The sequence below is a fragment of the Vanellus vanellus genome (assembly GCF_965231255.1).
Source record: "Vanellus vanellus genome assembly, chromosome: 1".
Taxonomy (NCBI): Eukaryota; Metazoa; Chordata; class Aves; order Charadriiformes; family Charadriidae; genus Vanellus; species Vanellus vanellus.
In genome coordinates this window covers 85925782-85945810 of record NC_138905.1, presented here as the reverse complement: position 1 = coordinate 85945810, position 20029 = coordinate 85925782, and the positions used below count along the sequence as shown (strand labels likewise).

The 20029-nt window shown below is 46.1% G+C and overlaps 1 protein-coding gene across 1 annotated transcript in view; it reads left to right on the top strand.

Annotated features, from left to right (window-relative positions):
- LOC309671874 (alpha-2-macroglobulin-like protein 1) overlaps positions 1-19917 on the top strand; it is a gene marked incomplete at both ends in the record, with an annotated part of 44147 nt that extends 24230 nt beyond the window's left edge. The window contains 9 exons of the mRNA XM_082483182.1: positions 418-571; positions 5044-5225; positions 5668-5883; positions 7153-7274; positions 8012-8102; positions 8788-8856; positions 9109-9211; positions 10351-10392; positions 19754-19917. Of these exons, the coding sequence (XP_082339308.1) occupies positions 418-571; positions 5044-5225; positions 5668-5883; positions 7153-7274; positions 8012-8102; positions 8788-8856; positions 9109-9211; positions 10351-10392; positions 19754-19917 (1143 nt within the window). The remainder of the gene's footprint in view (positions 1-417; positions 572-5043; positions 5226-5667; positions 5884-7152; positions 7275-8011; positions 8103-8787; positions 8857-9108; positions 9212-10350; positions 10393-19753) is intronic.
- Positions 19918-20029: the final 112 nt, after the last annotated feature.

The window sequence follows — 20029 nt, the reverse complement described above, 5'->3', positions numbered from 1 at the left end:
GACCTGAAATAGAAGCAGTGATCTTCAAGTTGAATGTAGACTGTTCTAGCCAGGATGGGCCGATATTCCAGTGTTACTCATACAGTTCTGAAAACAACACCATATCCCCTCGGGAGTCGAGACCCACAGTATGCAGGTCTGAGAGTTCTGAGCCAGTGTGTTATCAGACACTTCCTACAGCTGAATTCTCCATCATATTAACAATCCCCTGTCCCAGCGATCCATCCAGTCACATCTTTATTTTCCACCCACAGTGAGTGATGCTTTCTCGGCTCTATTTCATGTTCCACAGCCCTGAAAGAGATGCTAGCAGTTAAATACATCAAGGATGTAGCTGGGATGCTTGGGGGTTGGGAATAGACTTTCACAACAAAAAGTGGTCAGAGGAAATTCACTGGGTTTGGATTCCTTTCTCAGGACACCATGCTGGATAATGCCTTACGTTGCCTCAAGAATATAACACTTGATAAGACAAGCCTCTACGTCAAGGCCATGATGGCTTATGTCTTCACACTGACTAAGGACACAGAGATGAGAGAGCAGCTCCTGAATATGCTAGAGAAGGAAACTGGTAGGTTGTTGCTGTTTAGAAGATTTCTAGATGTTCTAGAGATAACGACTGTGTGTAAGGCCTGATATCTGTAGGATTTAATTGCAGTAGTTTGGGAAATTTAAGTACTCTACGATTGGCTTTTGTGTCAGAAAATGGTAATTTATTGAAGCTGTGAAAGTCTCTTGTTTTCTCAGACCCAGGAAACAGTTTCTAATCAAAAGCAGCAGAAGTGATCCATACTTAATTTGTGCGGTCAGAGTACTTACTTGGGTTGTGGTGCTCCCATCATTCTTCAGCAATTCACACATAGTACAGGAGATCTTGCAGAGGAAACTTGCCTCACCATGTGTATTCAGCTGTTGGTCAGGGCATTCACTTGCAAAATTCAAACCTTTTGACTGCTTCCCCATTACTGCTCAGGGCCCTTAGGTGGATGCATCTTTTTTGTTGAGCTGCTGAGCTTAGTTCTTCCTTTTGTCTCTTTAACTTGAAAAAACTAGACTTCTATCCTGAATGAGGATGCCAGGTGGGGCTTTCAAAGCACCTAAGCCTATGGTTGAACACTTGGTCACAATATTACCTCATTTTGTTTAAATTAATTCTTCCCCACATCTATTCGTCTGGCAGTATGGTGGCGACTGAAAAATAACACAGAAGAAAAAAGGGAGAGGGGATTTTTCAGCCTGGCCAGCTACTGAAGCAATTCACTGCATAGCCACTCAAGCTGCCCAGCTGGCTTCGCAGGGTGGCTGGTGGACAAACTGGGAGGAGTAGAATTGCACACACTGAGTGTAATACTTTTTCAGAGCTGCCTCTGAGAAAGTCCATATGGAACAAGTGACTGGAGCACATCCTCATTGACGTCCTGACAGTCAGTCTGATGCTTCTAATTTACCAAGCACGTTGGAAAATGTCCCCTTAAAGCCCTAGGGCATGGAGCACCACAAACTGCCTATGGGTCAAGTGATAGTTTTCTTTGGCTCCGGCTTCCACAGATAATAGTTAGCAATGACTTGGCAAGAACAATGGAATTGCAAATAAGAGAAAGGTGTCATCCTACATGTTTAAAAGTGTCTGTGTTCTGCCTACTGAGTCTGAGGGTGTGACTGCAGCCACCAGCTGCAGCCAGTTTGCCTGCTGGAGAATCTCTGCCTGAGAGGATTATCTTCTGCTGGCTAGAGACACCTTCCATGGCCCGGTGGCTGGGATTCTGTTAGCCTCACTAACAGGATTACAGTTGGATCTCAAACAGGAGTTTGGTGCTTTTTAAAGGATCAAGGTTAATCTGTAGGTCATCTCTAACTGCATCTCCAAGACACCTTCTACTAATTCATGAAAAAACATTGTTCTGCTTACGTCACCTTGGAGGTAACAAATCACAAATCCCTCATGTAAAAATGTCCCCTAGTGATAAACAATGAAGTAATGCCAGTCCATGGAGTCCCTCAGCTAAACTCTAAAGTCTTTATGCCGGTTTTATGCAGACAAATGATTTTGTGATTCTTATTTTAAAAGTGAAGGTTTGTTCTGAAAACTGACTTCGAATTTAAAAGCATTTCAGGTTTTCACATTTGTACCATTGCAGAAGATGTCTACACTTGCACAATTAAGCTAAATTCTTAGCTGAATTTTGATTAGCCCCCTACTCTCACTACAGCAAAACATTCATCCAGACTCAGATGCTTGTGAGCTTGGACCATAGGTGGGAGCCCAGCTCTAGCTTAAATTGTCCTAGCCTATGCACTACATAGTGAGGATGACAACACAACAAGTTGGGTAGTCTTGCTCCTCTGGTAACCTGCCAGCAATTCTCCCTCAAAGCGTGACCAATTCTTGGACAATAGATACAACTGACCGGAAATGAGCCATAGAGCTTTTCAGCACAGGGAGCCTTGTTAGACTAGGTAAATGCAGAAACGAAGAAACAGCAAAAATGCTGTCATGTGGGGACATAGCTTTGAATACACACAGAGCTGAATAAGACTAGGACTGTTACTTTAAACACAAAGCCTCTGTTCAGAGTCAATTTCTAGAGGAACATGTTTCCTAGAGGAACCGGTTGAGGATTTGGGGCCTGGATCTCTCTGTGTTTTCCAAGGAAGAAAGGGAGCCTATCATAGATGGCTGGACCTTCAGAGTACAAAAACAGCAGAAGGGATTTGCTTCTGCACTCTGAGGTGCCCCAGAAAGGCACAGGCATTTCTGATGGAGTACAGGGAACTGGCAGTCCTCAAGGGGTACCAGGGCAGGAAAAGCTGATGTTCACAGGGATCTACTGCTCTTCTCTTCCACTAAATCACAACCTTAGACTTCAGGAGGGCTAACTTTGATCTCTTCAAGAAACTGCTTGGGGAGATCCCGTGGACTAGAGCTCTGGAAGGCAAAGGGGCTCAAGAAAGCTGATGGGTATTCAAAGACCACTTCCTCCAAGCTCAGGATCGGTGCATCCCGAAGAGCAAGAAATAGGCGAAGGGACGCAGGAGGCCTGCCTGGTTGAGCAGGGAGCTTATGAACAAGCTCAAGTGGAAGAAGGAAGTTTACACTCAGTGGAAGAATGGCCTAACCTCTTGGGAAGATTACAAGAATGCTGCCAGAGTGTGCAGGGATGAAACAAGGAAAGCCAAGGCCACCTTGGAACTAAACCTGGCAAGGGATGTCAAGCTCAACAGGAAGGGCTTCTTCAGGTATATTGGAGGCAAAAGGATGACCAGAGAAGCTGTGGGCCCACTGTTGAATGAGACAGGAGCCATGGTGACAGAGGATGCGGAGAAGGCGGAGTTATTGAATGCCTTCTTTGCATCAGTCTTTATTACCCAGCCGAGCCCTCAGGAGTCCCAGGCCTTGGAGAAAGTAACGGGGAAAGAGGAAGACTTCCCCTGGGTTGAGGAGGATCAAGTGAGGGACCAGTTAGGTCAATTAGATATTCACAAGTCCATGGGCCCTGATGGGATGCACCCGAGAGTGCTGAGGGAGCTGGCAGAGGTCATTGCTGGGCCACTCTCCACCATCTTTGAAAGGTCCTGGAGAAAAGGTGAGGTGCCTGAGGACTGGAGGAAAGCCAGTGTCACTCCGGTCTTCAAAAAGGGCAAGAAGGAGGACCGGGGGAACTACAGGCCGGTCAGCCTCACCTCCATCCCTGGAAAGATGATGGAACAGCTTGTTCTGGGCGTCATCTTAAGGCACGCGGAGGAAGAGAAGGCTATCAGAAGTACTCAGCATGGATTCACCAAGGGGAAATCATGCCTGACTAATCTGATAACCTTCTATGATGGTGTGACTGGATGGATAGATGAAGGAAGAGCGGTAGATGTGGTCTACCTTGAATTCAGCAAGGCTTTTGACACAGTCTCCCACAGCATCCTCATAGGGAAGCTTAGGAAGAGAGGGTTAGATGAATGCACAGTAAGGTGGATAGAAAACCGGTTGCAAGACAGAGCTCAGAGGGTTGTGGTTAGGGGTGCAGAGTCTAGCTGGAGGTCAGTGATGAGTGGTGTTCCCCAGGGGTCAGTACTAGGTCCAGTCCTGTTCAATATATTCATCAACGACTTGGATGAGAGGATAGAGTGCACAATCAGCAAGTTTGCTGATGATACAAAGCTGGGAGGGGTGGCTGACACACCAGAAGGCTGTGCTGCCATACAGAGAGACCTGGGCAGTCTGGAGAGTTGGGCGGAGAGGGATTTTATGAAATTCACTAAGGGCAAGTGTAGGGTACTGCACCTGGGGAGGAATAACCCCATGCAGCAGTACAGGTTGGGGGCTGACCTGCTGGAGAGCAGCTCTGTGGAAAGAGACCTAGGAGTCCTGGTGGACAACAAGATGACCATGAGCCAGCAATGTGCCCTTGTAGCCAAGAAGGCCAATGGCATCCTGGGGTGCATCAAGAAGAGTGTGGCCAGCAGGTCAAGGGAGGTCATCCTCCCTCTCTACTCTGCCCTGGTGAGGCTGCACCTGGAGTACTGTGTCCAGTTCTGGGCTCCCCAGCTCAAGAAGGACAGGGAACTGCTGGAGAGGGTGCAGCATAGGGCTACCAAGATGATTAGGGGACTGGAACACCTCTCTTGTGAAGAAAGACTGAGGGAATTGGGTCTCTTTAGTCTGGAAAAAAGATGGTTGAGGGGGGACCTGATCCATGCTTATAAATACTTAAAGGGTGGGTGCCAGGAGGATGGGGCCAGGCTCTTTTCGGTGGTGCCCAGTGACAGGACAAGAGGTAACAGGCACAAACTTGAGTATAGGAAGTTCTACCTAAACATGAGGAGGAACTTCTTTACCTTGAGGGTGGCAGAGCACTGGAACAGGCTGCCCAGGGAGGTGGTGGAGTCTCCCACTCTGCAGACATTCAAAACCCACCTGGACGCGTTCCTGTGCAACCTGCTCTAAGTTGTCTCTGCTCTGGCAGGGGGGTTGGACTAGATGATCTCCAGAGGTCCCTTCCAACCCTATGATTCTATGATTCTATGATTCTATGTTTCCCCCCGCATCGGCAGAGCTCCTGACATCATGTTCCAGTAGTGAAGGATCTTCTTCTTCTATAATTGAGACAGCAGCCTACATCCTCCTGGCTCATGTCTCCAAACCAGACTTGACATTCAATGAAGCCTCAGTGAGCAAGCTTGTGCACTGGCTCAGTGGACAAAGAAATGCTTTTGGTGGATTTGCTTCCACACAGGTAACAAGCTGGGGAAAGTCATGGGGGAAGAAAAGAAACACTGTGCGTAAAGTGATGTGCACATCTCTCATATGCACGTCACTCTAGATCCATCCTTTTGCAGACAGACATACCTGAGCTCTGCTGAGGAATGGGAATGACACAGGGAGACTCTTCTTCTATGTGGTGTAATTGGGATTACCGAGGTCCTGGCACTCCTAACCACAGGGCTCAGAAGCCACCCTTTCCAGATAACAGAAGTAATCCTGCTGCCTGTGCACTTAAGAGGCACTATAGCCTCAAATTCTGAGTAGGATTTGGCATAGTGGCATAGACCCGGCTTGTGTAAAAGTGTGAATCAGGGCCATGAGATGTGTGGTTCTTCCTGCAGTGCCTGACTTAGTGTGCCAGATCTCGTACCACATTGCTCCGCAGCAAAGTGAATCTCTCTCTCTACCTTCAGGACACAGTTGTTAGCCTGCAAGCCCTGGCTCAATATGCAGCCCTGATTCCTCAGGAGATCGAAGATGTAAAGGTGACAGTGAAAGGCAAGGAGACTTCGCCACTGCGGTTCCATGTGCACAGGAACAACAAGTTGGTCCTGCATCAGGCATCTCTCCTTGCAGTCCCAGGGCTGTACACAGTGCAGGTGACTGGCAGTGGCTGTGTCTATGTACAGGTGAGTATATATAAGGAACAGAGCTATCAGGTTTTGCCACTGACTTTTCAAATGAGGTTTGGTTCTAAGGAGGCACTATAGCCTCAAATTCTGAGTAGGATTTGGCTATCTAGGCAGAATCATGTCAAACTTAAAAGGAGCTCAGGTATACTCTGTTGACACGGTTTTATTGCAACTATCTCTGGTATCTTCTCAGAAATGTCTCAGCTTTGCTATTCCAAGCTACAGAACCATGTAATTGTTAAGAGATCGGTAGATCTGAAGTCAGGAGCGATGAGATACAGAACACTACCTGCTTCTATATCAAACATATGTTGCTGATGTCACTGCTTCAGGAGCTGAACACTGTATATATTCTGACATAATATTCTTGGGTTGTTTATCATATGCAGAGGTGGGGAGTAATATAGGACCAAAGTCATCTTATCCCAGTACTCTAACACAACTGGTCCATAGGGAGAATACATCTTATTTTTCAGACAGCTTTGATAGAGGTCTGCTTATGAGCCATTCATGCGGCAAAGAACTGCAGGATCAAGTCACTCCCTGTGAAAACCTCCCTCACTGGGTCACTTCTGTTCAGCCACCTCTTATGATGTTCACAGAGAATCTATAAGCAGTGTATAGACAAGAGGACACAACAATTATTTATTGCTAATGCCTGTAGGAGATATCTAGGACTCATACTACTTGGATACACTTGAATATAGTCAATAAGCATGAGACATCTGATGAGTACCTGCTGGCCAGACAGTAAGTCACCAGGCAGGTGGAGAAAGATTGGCCTATGCTGCTCTTTGGAGGAGTGTGATCATCCCTCTTGCTAAGTTGTCCTCTTCTGATTCTCTGCTCTTTCTTTCTTAAGAGTTTTATGCTTGTTTTGTTAGTATTTTTCCTGTTAAGACCTGGAACTACTATTATCATGTCAACAGTTAACAGTTACACTTCTTCCTCCTTGTGGGCAGGCTTTTAGCTAATGTACTTTCTCACACCTTAACAATATTTTTTTTTTTCAGAAAGACTGAGACAATGTTATACTGAGTGAGGCCTTGGGTCATAGATAGCTGAGCCTCCATGTTGAGGGTTACATTTGGCAGATGTATCTGATGCTATGTGCTAAACACATCATGTCTGAACAGAAAGCACAGCTGGGGCCAACTGTGTTAGCCACTGCTTACCAATCTGTTAGAAGCTGGAGGCACAGATAGACCTTTGGCTCATATAGGGAAGCTCCGGGGAACTTCACAGAGATGTTTTCTCCCCCACCAGACCACTTTGTATTATAACACCCCACCATCAAAACCAGAAGAGGTCTTTGTCCTGGATGTGGAAACAGTACCAAGAGAATGTAATGGTGTCAGGAAACAGCTTGACATCCATGTGTCTGTCAGGTATGAGATCCCTTGAGGTTCTTTCTTCAGTGGAAAGAAGTGGGAGCCCCAGTAGCACGACCAGAACCCTGTAAAAACCTTCTGTCTATGAAGACATAGGGGCACACTGTCATCTTTTCCATAGATTCCAAAGAGATTCTGAATGGAGAATTAAGGTCTGGGGAAGCCTGGGAAGAGACTGGCAGAACCACAGCAACTATCTCAGTCAGGATGGAGCAGCTCAGCAGCCCTCAGAGCACTAGGCAGCATTCCCAAGAGCCAGAGCTCCCCCCTGGGTGGACACTCAGCAGCCTGGGCTGAACCAGCCCCAAGGTGCATTTTCCTGCAGTGTGAACCTCTGCTGAAACCAGACAGCAGAAACTCCACTCCCTGTCCACAGTTCACTTGCCTGCATCTCTCTTGGATGACTGTCTTGGTCCATATTCTCCATGACCTACTGTCCTGAAAGAGAATGACGCCAACGTTGACACTCTCAATCTGTAACATCAAAGATCACTTCCACCTGTTGTAGAGGGCAGCACAGACATTAACCATAATACATTTGCTACAAAATCTGTCTGCATGCTGAGCAAGTAGATGGGGGGATATTTTTTCCCTTTCTCCCATTAGCTAGACAAGCTGCTGAGTTTTCACATCACTGTAGAGCAGGCCAGAATTTGGAAGTGTCCACTAGTATCTCCTAGAAATGCTGTGATGCCTTCCACATCTAATGTGCTTTTCTCCTGCCTTTTTTTCAGTTATGTAGGGGACCGTGAGACCAGTAACATGGCCCTGGTGGAGGTGGAGATGTTATCAGGGTTCATTCCTCTGAAGAGATCTGTGAAAAAGGTAAGACTTTTTCCTCTGGCCTTCCCTTGAAGATATGAAAATCTATTTTCCAGATGTAGCTCAGCCAGAAATATCCAAACCTCTAAGAACTGCTGGGGAATGGTAGCTACTATGAGATTTTCTTACTACAAGTTAACTAAACTAAGCAAGTACAGATATAGTGGGCTATTTCACAAGGCAACTTTCCACTTGCAGAACTGATTGTGCAGTTTTTCATGTTCAGTAGTGAGGATCACCTATGTGGCAAGAGGTTAGAGAGGAGCTGAAAAATACCTCGTTAGAACGATCTGGGGTGCACTGAGACCCTTCAATGTTGACAGTGTCATTTGTAGAGTTATTCCATAAACCAGCATTGAATCCCATAGAGTTGTTCGATGACATGCTTCAGTGTTCCAGGAAACAGCCGTGAAGCTCCATCATATTCTCCTACTAACCATTTTTCCCTTTGCTACAAGTGCTGAAAAAAGGAATGCAGCTCAAGGACACTTGTTCCAATGCTGAAAAAAATCTTTTCTAAGGCTTTGTGAGCTCCCAACAAATCTCAACATTGTTATATTTGGGGAATGCAGGTCTTCCCTTAACCAGGCTAAGTGCTTTAGTCAGCAATGGTTCACTGACAAATACGAAACTTGGGAAGGCCAATTAGCTGGTGCTAACCAAGCTCATCTCCTATCTTGCTATACAGCTGGAGAAGATACCCCTGGTGAAAAAGACAGAGATAAACCCAGACAAAGTCACAATCTACTTGGAAGAGGTAAGAGGAAGACCACAGGGAGCTGCCCATTCAAGTAGTAGCCACTGCAGTACTTTGTGTTGGGACTCTCAGAGACCAAAAATATAAATCTCTAGGCTGGTCAAGCAGGCTAGAATTTTGTCAAAAGAGGAAGAGGGTGGAAGAACCTGGAAAGATGAGAAAGAGATCTCTGATGCAGAGGGAATAAAGTTGGTACGTAGGTGACTTTGAGGTGGTCAGTGCATTGCTGCTCACTTCTATTCTTCTCTCCAGCTGGGTAAAACATCTCTGAAGCTTAACATCTCAGTGGAACAAGATGTTGAAGTGCAGAACCTGAAAGCAGCAGTAGTGCACGTCTATGACTACTATAAACCAGGTTAGATTTCACTGGCATAGGCAAAGAGTAACTATTATAACCCCCACTCAGATACAGTTCTCTCTCTGCCCCTTATCCCTTTATTTCCCTTATTCCAGTGCACTTCCTCCTGCAACTCCAAGCTTGGGTTTCCTCTGCACAATACTTTTACTTTCAAGTAGCAGAGTCACTTGCTTTCTGTTCTTGAGATGAGACTGCCTGGCACTATGATTATGTTGTGGTGTATGTGTGTTCAAAGTGACTGGTTTTTTACTTACTCTAGCTTTAAGCTTCCTCTCTGTGGAAAGAAAGCTTCTCTGTCAATTTACTCTCTTGAAAATGTTTAGGAATTTTTTAAAATCAGTGTTACGTACTGCCACCCTGATCCATCAGAAGGTAGAATTTAGTTCTATGCTTTTCACGTATAGTGTAATAATCCTACTGTGTCTCAGAGGATAATAGGAAAATGATTTCTTACCCTTTAAAGCTCTAAATAAACCATCGGCACACAGAAGAGAGATCTTGGAGTCATTTTGAGTCTCTGATTATTTCATGCTTAGTATGAGCCAAGCCAGCAGATGGAATATTAAGAATTATTAAAAAAAATAAAAATAAAAATTTGAGAACAAAATGGGAAAACTACCACTGGAGATTTAGAAAGCGACACCATAAGCTGTTGTATACTGAATTCCATTCTTGTTCTCCTTTCCACACCACGTGAAGAAGAGGAGGAGACTTCTTAACCCAGTATTCACAGAACTAAATATTATCATCTAATATGCTCTCTCTTTGCTGTTCCATCCTGTACAAGAATTTTTGTGCTTAGTACATACAATTTAAAAATTGTTATCTGACATGAAAATGCTCATTATCAGTAAAAACCCAAGGCTATCGGGACACACTACTGAAAAGTTCTCTGTTTAGAAATATGTCCTTGCATGAGAAGTTACCACAATGCATAAGAGGGTCTTTTACAGCTGTATGAGAGATGTGTTGGGGAGACAGACCATTGGTCTGACCCACTGTAAACATTTTTCTGTTCCTGCATTCACAGTCTGAAGAATAAAAAATTGAGGTAATGGGATGGTTGTGTTAAAGAGAAAGAAGCTTGGCATCATGCAGTTCTGCAGCTCACCAACCTTTCTCTTTTGTTTCTACAGATGACCGCACAGCAAGAGAATATGTTTTCCCTTGCAGTTCAGGTTAGTGTTAACAGGCTTCCAAGGTGGGAACAGCTGAAACAGAGCAGAAGTCTGGTGGTAAGCAAGCAAAGCAGCCCACCTCTGCTCTGTATTTAATTTCATCATGTGCTGTAGAGCCTTCTTGGACTGCAGGTTGAATTGGGATCTACTGTAATAGTTGTGGGCACGGTTTCTAGTCCGGGTAAAATCTCAATGCACGCCAAGGCTTGAACATACCATAGAAGGTTAAAAGGATCTATTTTTATTCCATTTCCATACACTCCTCATATGTGCAGTCCTCACAGCATCCCGAATCTGGATGCAACTGGAAATGCCTATGTCAATGACAAAAAGATATTGCAACTCATCCCCTAAGATCTCTTGGTCCTTAGATATCTTCCTAACTATTCATCAGGCACTGTGCCTTTTCTTGCTCTTTCTTTCCACAGATGTGTCAAAGAAGGCTTCCTACTAGAATGCCCTGGCTCTGCAACCAATAATCTGAGTTTTCTGCTTCCATAAGGAAAACTTCATTGCTCTGGCTCTCCTCTTCCCTGCTGTGTTGGATGCATCCTATTTCCTTTCATCTATGCCCTAAGCTTCTGTGCAAAACTTGGCTTGATACACAGTAGTTTGGGATCAAGTGAAATAAAGAATGTGGAACCTGGAAAGAAGGCAGTGACTTGATTGATAGTTGATGAAGTCTGTGCAGATTTTAATGCCTGAAAAAGAGACAAACATTACTTAGGTTATGGTTGCATACCTTGTTTTGGTCACCATAGTGGCTTAAGTCTTCCTCTCCTCCCTGACTCGCACCTCTGGGATACGTTCTCAATTGACTTAACACAACAGTTTGCCTGTGACCAAACCCCAGGCAAAAAAAAAAAATCATTTTTAACCCTGATCTGGTTCACTACATGGCTCTGTGAATCATCTTTCTGTCACAACTGAAGAGTTGGCACGCACTAACTCCTGATTTACTGGGAAAACAGCTTTGGAATCCAAAAAGGATGAAAACTCATTATGTACCCTGGCTGTGAAAGAAGGTTATGGCAGCATCACAGGCCGAGAAAGAATGGGATGTACCTTGGTAATAGTTTTAGGGCTCTGAACAGCGCCTTATAAACCAATCAACCCCCCCCCAAACAAACAAACAAACAAAAACCCCTTACCTGGCTAAAACTAACCATCTCTGACCCAAGAACAAAACCTCCTCCAACCACTCCTCTCCCTCTCTCCATCCCTCTTGGAAGTGGGGATCCGGCAGCAGAGGGGAGAAATGATGAAAGAGGAGGAGAGGGGGAGGTTTGGGACTTGGGTCAGGTGGGCTGTGTGGTGAGGTAGGATGGGGAAGGGAGACAGGGCCCTCCTGGGTGAGTGGGGGACATTGGGATGGAGCTCTAGGTGTTGGGGAAACAGGGGGCAATGCAAGACCCTGCTTCATCCACCCTATAGCCAGCCACCCCTGCCCATGTAGCCAGTCTCCTCCTCTCACAGCCCCGGTTGCCAAGCTGCCGTAAGACCTCTGCCTGGTCTCAGTGACTGTGCCTTCACCACCATCCTGCACACCCACTTCCCCAATCCCTTCCTTCCCATTCTCACATACCCCATTTTCTCCTTCCCTCCATCACCTGCACCAATATCCTCTCTCAGGGTGTCTTCTTCTGCTCTGAGACCCACTAATGCTCCCATAAAAGCTCCTCTCCTTCTGCTCTGAGACCTGCTAACACTCCCACGAAGGCTCCAGCCCACCTCCTGCTGCTGGGACACTCTACCCTCTGCCCAATAGTATTCCTTGTCAACCCCTACATACAGCTGAGGGGCAATTATTCCTGGTTCTCTGCTTCTCATTCACACTGTCCTGCTCTTCCACTGCCCAGAGCATAACTGCAGGTCCCAGTCCTCATTGCCCACGTGGCCTGCCTAAACTGCTAACAGAACTGCTTGTTCCAAGCACTTTTGTCCCTGCCTCTCACTAAATTCTCTGGACAGAAAGCATTCTGTCAACTCCTGTATTTCTTCTCTCTTCCCTTTAATGGTTGGCAAATCTGTCTTTCCCTAATTGACCTAACCTTCCTGTCCATCTTTTTCCCATCTGTACAAGACCACTGCTTACTCTTCCTCATTTTCTAGTCTGCTTTTGTCTTGTCTTACTTCATTTGTTACTTTGTATTTCTTCGTGTCCCCTAAGAAATTTTTCACGCATAGTGTACATTTCTGCAGCTGGTCTCCTTTTCATTGTAATCTTCCCCTCTGAATTGTAATGGTCCCCTTTTTCTTTTGCTTTGTTTGTGTACCCAACCATCCCACGTTGAACTATAAGTAAGTTCAGCACTATCTACACCTTCTTTACTATTGTGTTTTATACCTTATGCCACTACTCAATGTTCATCTTTTTTTCTGTAAACAAGCAGAAATGACTCTCTCTCTGGGTAGGATTTGTGGTATCACTTTTCTTTCCCCCTCTCCTCTTTTTGGAAAAATGCAGGGCCAGTCACATAGCAATGTATGGCCCTTCCTGTTTTCTTTGAATATCATCATCTCCCTGTCTCGGACTCTGACCTAGATGACCACTTCCCATAAAACTGAGTTCAGTTTTCCTGTTCCAACTACCCACGCATGGGTCATTCAACAGCCTCAGTCACTATGCTTGTTTAGATTCTGGCGACACCCAGTCCCATCCTGTTAAGACATTAACTCAGATGGCTCATCCTTACCTGTGCCACTACTAGTAAAACATACCAATCTGAGGGATTTCAGGATGCAACACATATGCAACAGGAGAGTATTGTATGCAGGTGGCTCACCACGATACGCAGTGCCATTAGCCAGGTAGCACATAAAAGGTGGGATACTAGATAAGAAAAAACGGGTACTAGTTTTATCAAGCTGATTTCCAAGGGAGACATCACCAGGGCAGTTACGCCATAAATATGAAGTAAGGCTATTAAGTCAACAAGCCCAGGATCAATGGAGAAAAAGTGAACAAGGTGAGCTGTGTATTTGGGAGGTGATGAGGCTTCTAAAGAGGAAGTACCTAGGAGAGAAAAAAGTGGGAAAGAGGAATATAAAGTGAATATAAAGTGACTGGAAGATGTTTCCTCTGGATGTTACCAAGAACAGGGAGCACCCTTCTGCAGTCAGCATACCAATCTTTGGTATGTGTCAGCAAAGTTGGGCTATGAATAGCTGGCAGAAGGCCAAGAGAATTCTTCCTATCACCTCACCGCAGCCGTTGTGTAGGTCTTGGTTGCCCAGATGGCCTGGAGGCAATTGGGAAATTTCCTGCAAAGTTTTGCAGCTTGACCCAGCAAAAAAGAAGGTTCTGAAGAGCATAGTACAGGAGGCAGCTAACAGGCAATCTGGTAACCAGCATCTCCAACTTGCACCCTCAGCAAGTTTGCCAATGACACCAAGCTGCGTGGCACGATTGACCTGCTGGAGGGAAGGGATGCCATCCAGAGGGACCTGATCAGGCTTGAGAGGTGGGCCTGTGTGAACCTCATGAAGATCAACAAGGTCAAGTGCAAGGTCCTGCATGTGTATCACAGCAATCCCAAGCACAAGTACAGCCTGTGTGGAAAATGGATTGAGAACAGCCCTGAGGAGAAGGACTTGAGGTTATTGGTTGATGAGAAGTTCAACATGAGACAGGAATGTGCGCTTGCAGCCCAGAAAGCCAGCCACATCCTGGGCTGCATCAAAAGAAGTGTGGCCAGCAGATTGAGGGAGGTGATTCTGCCCGCTCTGGTGAGACCTCACCTGGAATACTGTGTCCAGCTCTGGAGTCCTCAGCACAAGAAGGATTTGGACTTGTTAGAGCGGGTCCAGAGGAGGGCCACAAAGATGATCAGAGGGCTGGAGCACCTGTTGTGTGAAGACAGGCTGAGATAGTTGGGGTTGTTCAGTTTGGAGAAGAGAAGACTCTGGGGTCTGAGAAGAGAAGGTCTAGGGAGACCTTATAGCGGCCTTCCAGTATGTGAAGGGGGTCTACAAGAAAGCTGGAGAGGGACTTTTTACAAGGACGTATAGTGATAGGACAAGGGGGAATGGCTTCAAACTGGAAGAGGGTAGATTTAGATTAGATATAATGAAGAAATTTTTCACTTTGAGGGTGGTGAGGCACTGGAACAAATTGCCCAGGGAAGTTGTGGATTCCCCATCCCTGGAGGCGTTCAAGTCCAGGTTGGATGGGGCTTTGAGTAACCTGGTCTAATGAGAGGTGTCCCTGCCCATAGCAGGGCGGTTGAAACTATATGATCTTTAAGGTCCCTTTCAACCTAAACCATTCTATGATCTCAGATAGCAAGGGATTTTTCTGCAAAGAAAAGTTCTTAAAAGGAGTGTGAAGTAGGCCTCTTAAAAGGAGGAGGTCTGCAAGCACATGAGATGGCCCCAAATGGATTCTGACCTTATTAGGGCACTGTCATAAAAAATAAATAGCATACTTTGAATCTATACATGAAGAAGACAGTTTGTACAATGGACAGGTAGTGATCTGCTGAAGCATTGATAAATCATAAAGGTTTGATGTGTACAGCTTATTTTGGCCTTTGTGGTTGTCTGCCAGCACTGTGCAAATAGGACTGAAAGACTACGCTGCTTCTAGTGGGCGCAAAAGAGGTCAGTTTCCCAGGCTTTCACAGTCCCTCTGCAATGGTCATATGGAAAACTGAAAGGAACCGTCATCCAGAGAGAAGTGAGGACACAGGACAAACGGGTTGTCTGTTGTCACCCAGTTGCAAACTCTCCTGGAAGCTTGGACACATGCTTTCTTTCCTGAGTCATGTGTTTCAGTGTATGGGCAACTAACATGCTCCAGTTTGGAGACAGAGCAACGGTTTGTGAATCTGCCTTCCTTATTTCTCTGACTTTTTTCCCTCAAAACAGGAGAGAAATACAGAACTGCAGAGCTGTAGTTTGAAGTTGTAGGCTTGTTACTGGGTACTGTTGACAGTCTAAGGCTTATTCCAAGGTTTTTTTTTCCTCCTTTTTGAAGTAAACAATGACTGAGATCTTTCTCTTGTAGCTGCGGAACAATAACAGACTTTTAAAACAGCTACTACTGAGAACCACGAGAGACTGCATGGATCCATCTCGTGATCTGTACTGTCTCTGTGCAAGGTAAGCACACCTGTAGACTCACATGTGATACCTTGCTAATTTTTAATTGTATCCTACAGGTTAGCTTTCTACCAAGCTCAAACTGCTGCATCAAGAAGTTTGTATCAACCCGCAGTTAAGTCCAAGACATGCAATAGATGGATAAGTAATTTTTAAAGCACGCTTGGACTTCTTTTGTTAACGTGGTTTGTTTCAATTTAAGGGTAGAGGCCCTGGAACGTGGCTTACCTTTGACATTCAAAGAGGTTTCTTTCCTCAGAAAAGTCTAAAACTTTTGACTTACAGTGTTTTACAGTTTGCCATACACTGCCTTATTGCCACACTCTCTCAGAAGTTGGTAACAAATGTTGGTACTGGCTTGATGGCCAGGCCCAGTAACATTTGGAAGTAGACTGATGTATATCAGCTTTTTTTTGTTGACCTAGTTTTCCATTCATATGCAGTTCACAAAGACATGGTGAGAAGAGGGTGCCTTCAGAGTGCTGCAGGTAACTGACCCCTGGTGCTGGCTCCTCACACACAGACAAAGCATTCTGATCTTCCCTTTCTGTGTTCCAACTTCCCACTGCCTGCAGGGAGCACGAATCGACCTGTTTTTCTGAGGGATGGGAAACAAAGATGAAGAGACAAGTGGTTGCAGCCTCTCTACTTTCTCAGCTTACAAACTTGGAGAAGCCCTGTACAGTAGTAAGCACAGATTCACGCTAGGATCAGTCACGCAGGAAAGAACATGTAGGGCAAGGATATGGGAGAGGTGGTGGTATACAAAGACTTGTCTGAAATGTGGGGCTGAAGAGGTCAGAGGAGGACTTAGAAAGTAGCACAATCACATGAGCTTTTGCTCAGACAGGACGGAATGGCAATTAGACCCTGGGGTTGCTATGATCATCTCCTGTCCAGCTTCTTCCTTCAGGAGATGGGGATCAGCCAGACTGGCCAGGGCTAGCAGGACGTTGTTGAAGGGATGCAGTGATGCAGTGAGGCTGTGGATGGGCTGGTGTCTATGCATGGGGAAGTGTGGACACCAAAAGCAGCAATCTGGGCAGCCTGTAAGAAGTACATTGCAGTAACTGCAATATAGACTTACCCCACTGATATGTCCCAGTAAACTGGGAATAATGTCAACCTCTTCTCTGAGAAGGAAGACATACCAGGCTTGGAGGTCAGTCTGAATCAGATTTCCCGCTCCCCTTGCACCTCCATGGTCTAGATCTAAGGATTAGGTCTTGGTGGCTGGGGCTGAATACATTACAAGCTGCCGTGTTCCCTGACAGTGTTATGAAAACTCCAGTGTTCCCCACGACAAGAGAAAGGGTTTTCCTTCTGAGATACCTGGAGGTGATGGTCTCACTTCCAAACTGAAGTGAGTAAATGAGTGTGGGAAAGTGAAAGAAGGCAAATGCAGATATGTAGGCTTAGATGTCCATTTATATGCTTGTACTGTGTGTATCTGCATGGCACAAGTATGCAGATTCATCCTTATGCTAAGCAGTGCTGATTACTCACCTGTGTAGGAAGTTCATTTGCTACCACTGTCTTCCTGATAAATTGGAAAAAACGTGAACGCAGAAGGTGCACTTTTCCCGCAGGGCCACTGAGTGTCACCATCGCACTGTGGCTTGCTCTGCAAGATGCCGTTTCTCCAGCAAAAGTCCTTTGCTAAAACGGGTTGGAGTGGAAAAAAAATGTCATCGGAATGAAAACGGGCTGCTTCTTGCTGAGAAGCACAGAGCTGGGAAGATCTGCACCTAAAATGGGAGCAAGCAATGCTACTTATGGAACGAATCCTGACTTATATTTAGGCACAGCACTTGACAGGTTTCCAGCCAGAGCCCATAAGCCACTCTCACAAATTGTAGCATGAGTCTCAGTGACAACAGTTATGGATGGAACAAGTGCTTCATCAGGAGACGCTAAAAAGGCCAGGGAGCATATATATATATACCAATATATAGATATTTGGTGAGCAGATGAGGGACTGAGATTTACAAAAATAATAAAGGTGGTGGATAAAGCGAACGAGAAACTGTTCTTCAGCAAATCTTTCCACGGCAGACTGGGGGCATGTGATAAAACCAGTTGGCAATCAACTTAAAACAACAAAAAAGGTACTTTGCACTGCAAAAACCTACTGCTACAGGAGTTATGGGAGCCCATAGTGTCAGCAGGGTCAAAAAGCTCATAGGCAAACTAGTGAGAAACCAGTCAATACCAAAGGAAACAGTTTGTGATGTATCCTCCACCATCCCTACCACCAGGCTTGGATGTGGGAGTGGAACAAGGGGAATGGGCTGTAGACATTGGCCAGCTGCACTTGTTCTCCTTGAAAAGAATTAAGGGCAGCTGAATCTGATGGACTGGAAGAACCAGAGGCTTCCTTCCTTCCTGGGCCAACAGAGACAAGCAGGAGCTTCTTACTTCTGTTTCACACCCCCCCAGTTGCAGGGTGGTGTGCAAGTTCGCAATAGACGTGGACACACAAGTTAACACTGATGGGAGACAGTACTTCAAAGACACCCACATAAACACAGACAGCATCAGTAGCCTGATCCTGTTCCCAAGGCCCATGCTCAGAGAAACTTGCCTTCATAGGTCTCTTGGGTTTCTGCCCCCTCCTCCCCCCAACCTTCTCATCCTACTTGCCGGCTAGACAGACGTTTGTTATTGGATCACACACACATGCACACAACAGAAAGCACAACCACACAGGAAATAACCCAAGTAATTTATTAGGAATATAGTACAGACTGTGGTGATCAGGTGCAAAACTTGTCCAGACAAACATACCGATTGCATTTGACCAGCTTAATTTATTTCTCTCTTAATTTTCCCACACTTGTGCATCTCTGATCCACCTTGATCTCTCCATTTCCCTGCCGTGACTCTTACCCCAAACATACCAGTATAGTCTTGTAAATCCTCAAATTATCCTTTATCGATTCCACCATCCCTTCCCCTGAAGCATGCCCCACTAAGTCCTAAATCCTCCTTATTGCCGCAGTTCCCCTTCGTTTGCATAGATGACAGGGACAGTTTCCTCCCTTGAATCGACTTCAGTGGGTTTCGCAACAGGGACAAATGGCTTAGTCGTTCATCCAGTCGTTGAGGGTTTTAGGAAAGGTTGATTCACAGGGATTACGTTGGCTGGGTTCCCCGCCTTGTCATTGTTCCTTTGATCACTATCTGACCCGTTTATTTTGAATTGCCTTAAATATCTCCTACAGCTTCTTTTTTTTTTTTTTTTTTTTAAATGAGAATCAGCCAGACACTTTTTCATTTGAATTAAAAAAGAACCCCCAGCATTTAGAGCAGGTGTCTGGTAACAGCCCAAACACTCTCCTGTACAGCGTTTTGCTGCTTTTCAGGCAGCAGCAAATGGTATTCTGTGATTCTAAGTCAACAGGACTGGATCTCCTGTGAATTGATAGTCCAGCGCTTTCATTACTGAGCCGGATGCAACATTCTTACAGCACAAAGCTCAAACGTGTCATTTGCAGGAGAATTTATGAAGCTTATAGCCTGAACGGTGCTTGAGCTTCTGCACCTTGTACATGTAGATGATTAGCTTCTGCCTGTCTTTTGCTTCTTCCTACCCTTTCTTGGTGAATAAGCCATCATCCTTAAAGGAAACTCACCAGCTCCATCAACATAAGCCACTGGTCTCACCCGATGGGGCATTTCTCGTGTTCTCAGGAACAGCCATGCGGACTACAACACTATCGTTACACACGATTAAGTTTACCCTATTCGACCACTCTAAGTCAGGCAACTGGCAGAAGAACCGATTTTCTTCGAGAGTAATCAAGGGAAGCAAAGCCCAAGCGCCCGTACAGTGCAGCTTCTCTTCTGAACGGTGCCAGCAAGCTCTGGCACTTGGGTTTCTTTACACTGTTCGTGCAGGTTTCCACTGTGCCCCTCTCCACCTGCTCTGCCTGACCTGCACACACCACCTCCCTGACGCCGTTACTACCGCTGCGTCCTGTTTGTTCATCAAAGCTCGTTCCGGGTACCAACACAAACGTTTTACAACCCGCATAAAACCACTAGCGTTTAACAAGGTTCACCAGTCTCCAGACGGACCGATCGCACGTGTGCCTCAGCACAGCAGGCACCGGCTATGAGCGGCCGGGGGCACTCTGCGCCTGCCGCACAGCCCGCCTGCGACGCTCATCAGCGGCTTGACGCCACCGTCCCTGTCCCCTGCAGGCCCGGCAGAAGGCGGCGACCCCCAGGTACTGAGCCCCGCTCTCCCCGGCAGGGCCGAGCGGGGCGGGCCCCGGCCCCGGCCCCTGGAGAGGCCCCCGGCCCCGGCGTTCCCGCACCCGCGACCCGCCAGGCCCCGGCTGCCGTCACCACGGCAACGGCAAGCGGAGCCCGGGGAAGGGAGTCACGTGCCCGGAAGCGCCGCGAGAGAGGAAGTGACGAAGCAGCGGGGAGCCCCCAGAGGCCCAGATTTAAAAAAAAAAAAAGAAAAAAAGAAAAAAAAAAAAAGGAAAAAAACGGGGCGGGGGAGGAGGAAAGGGGCGGACCCGGC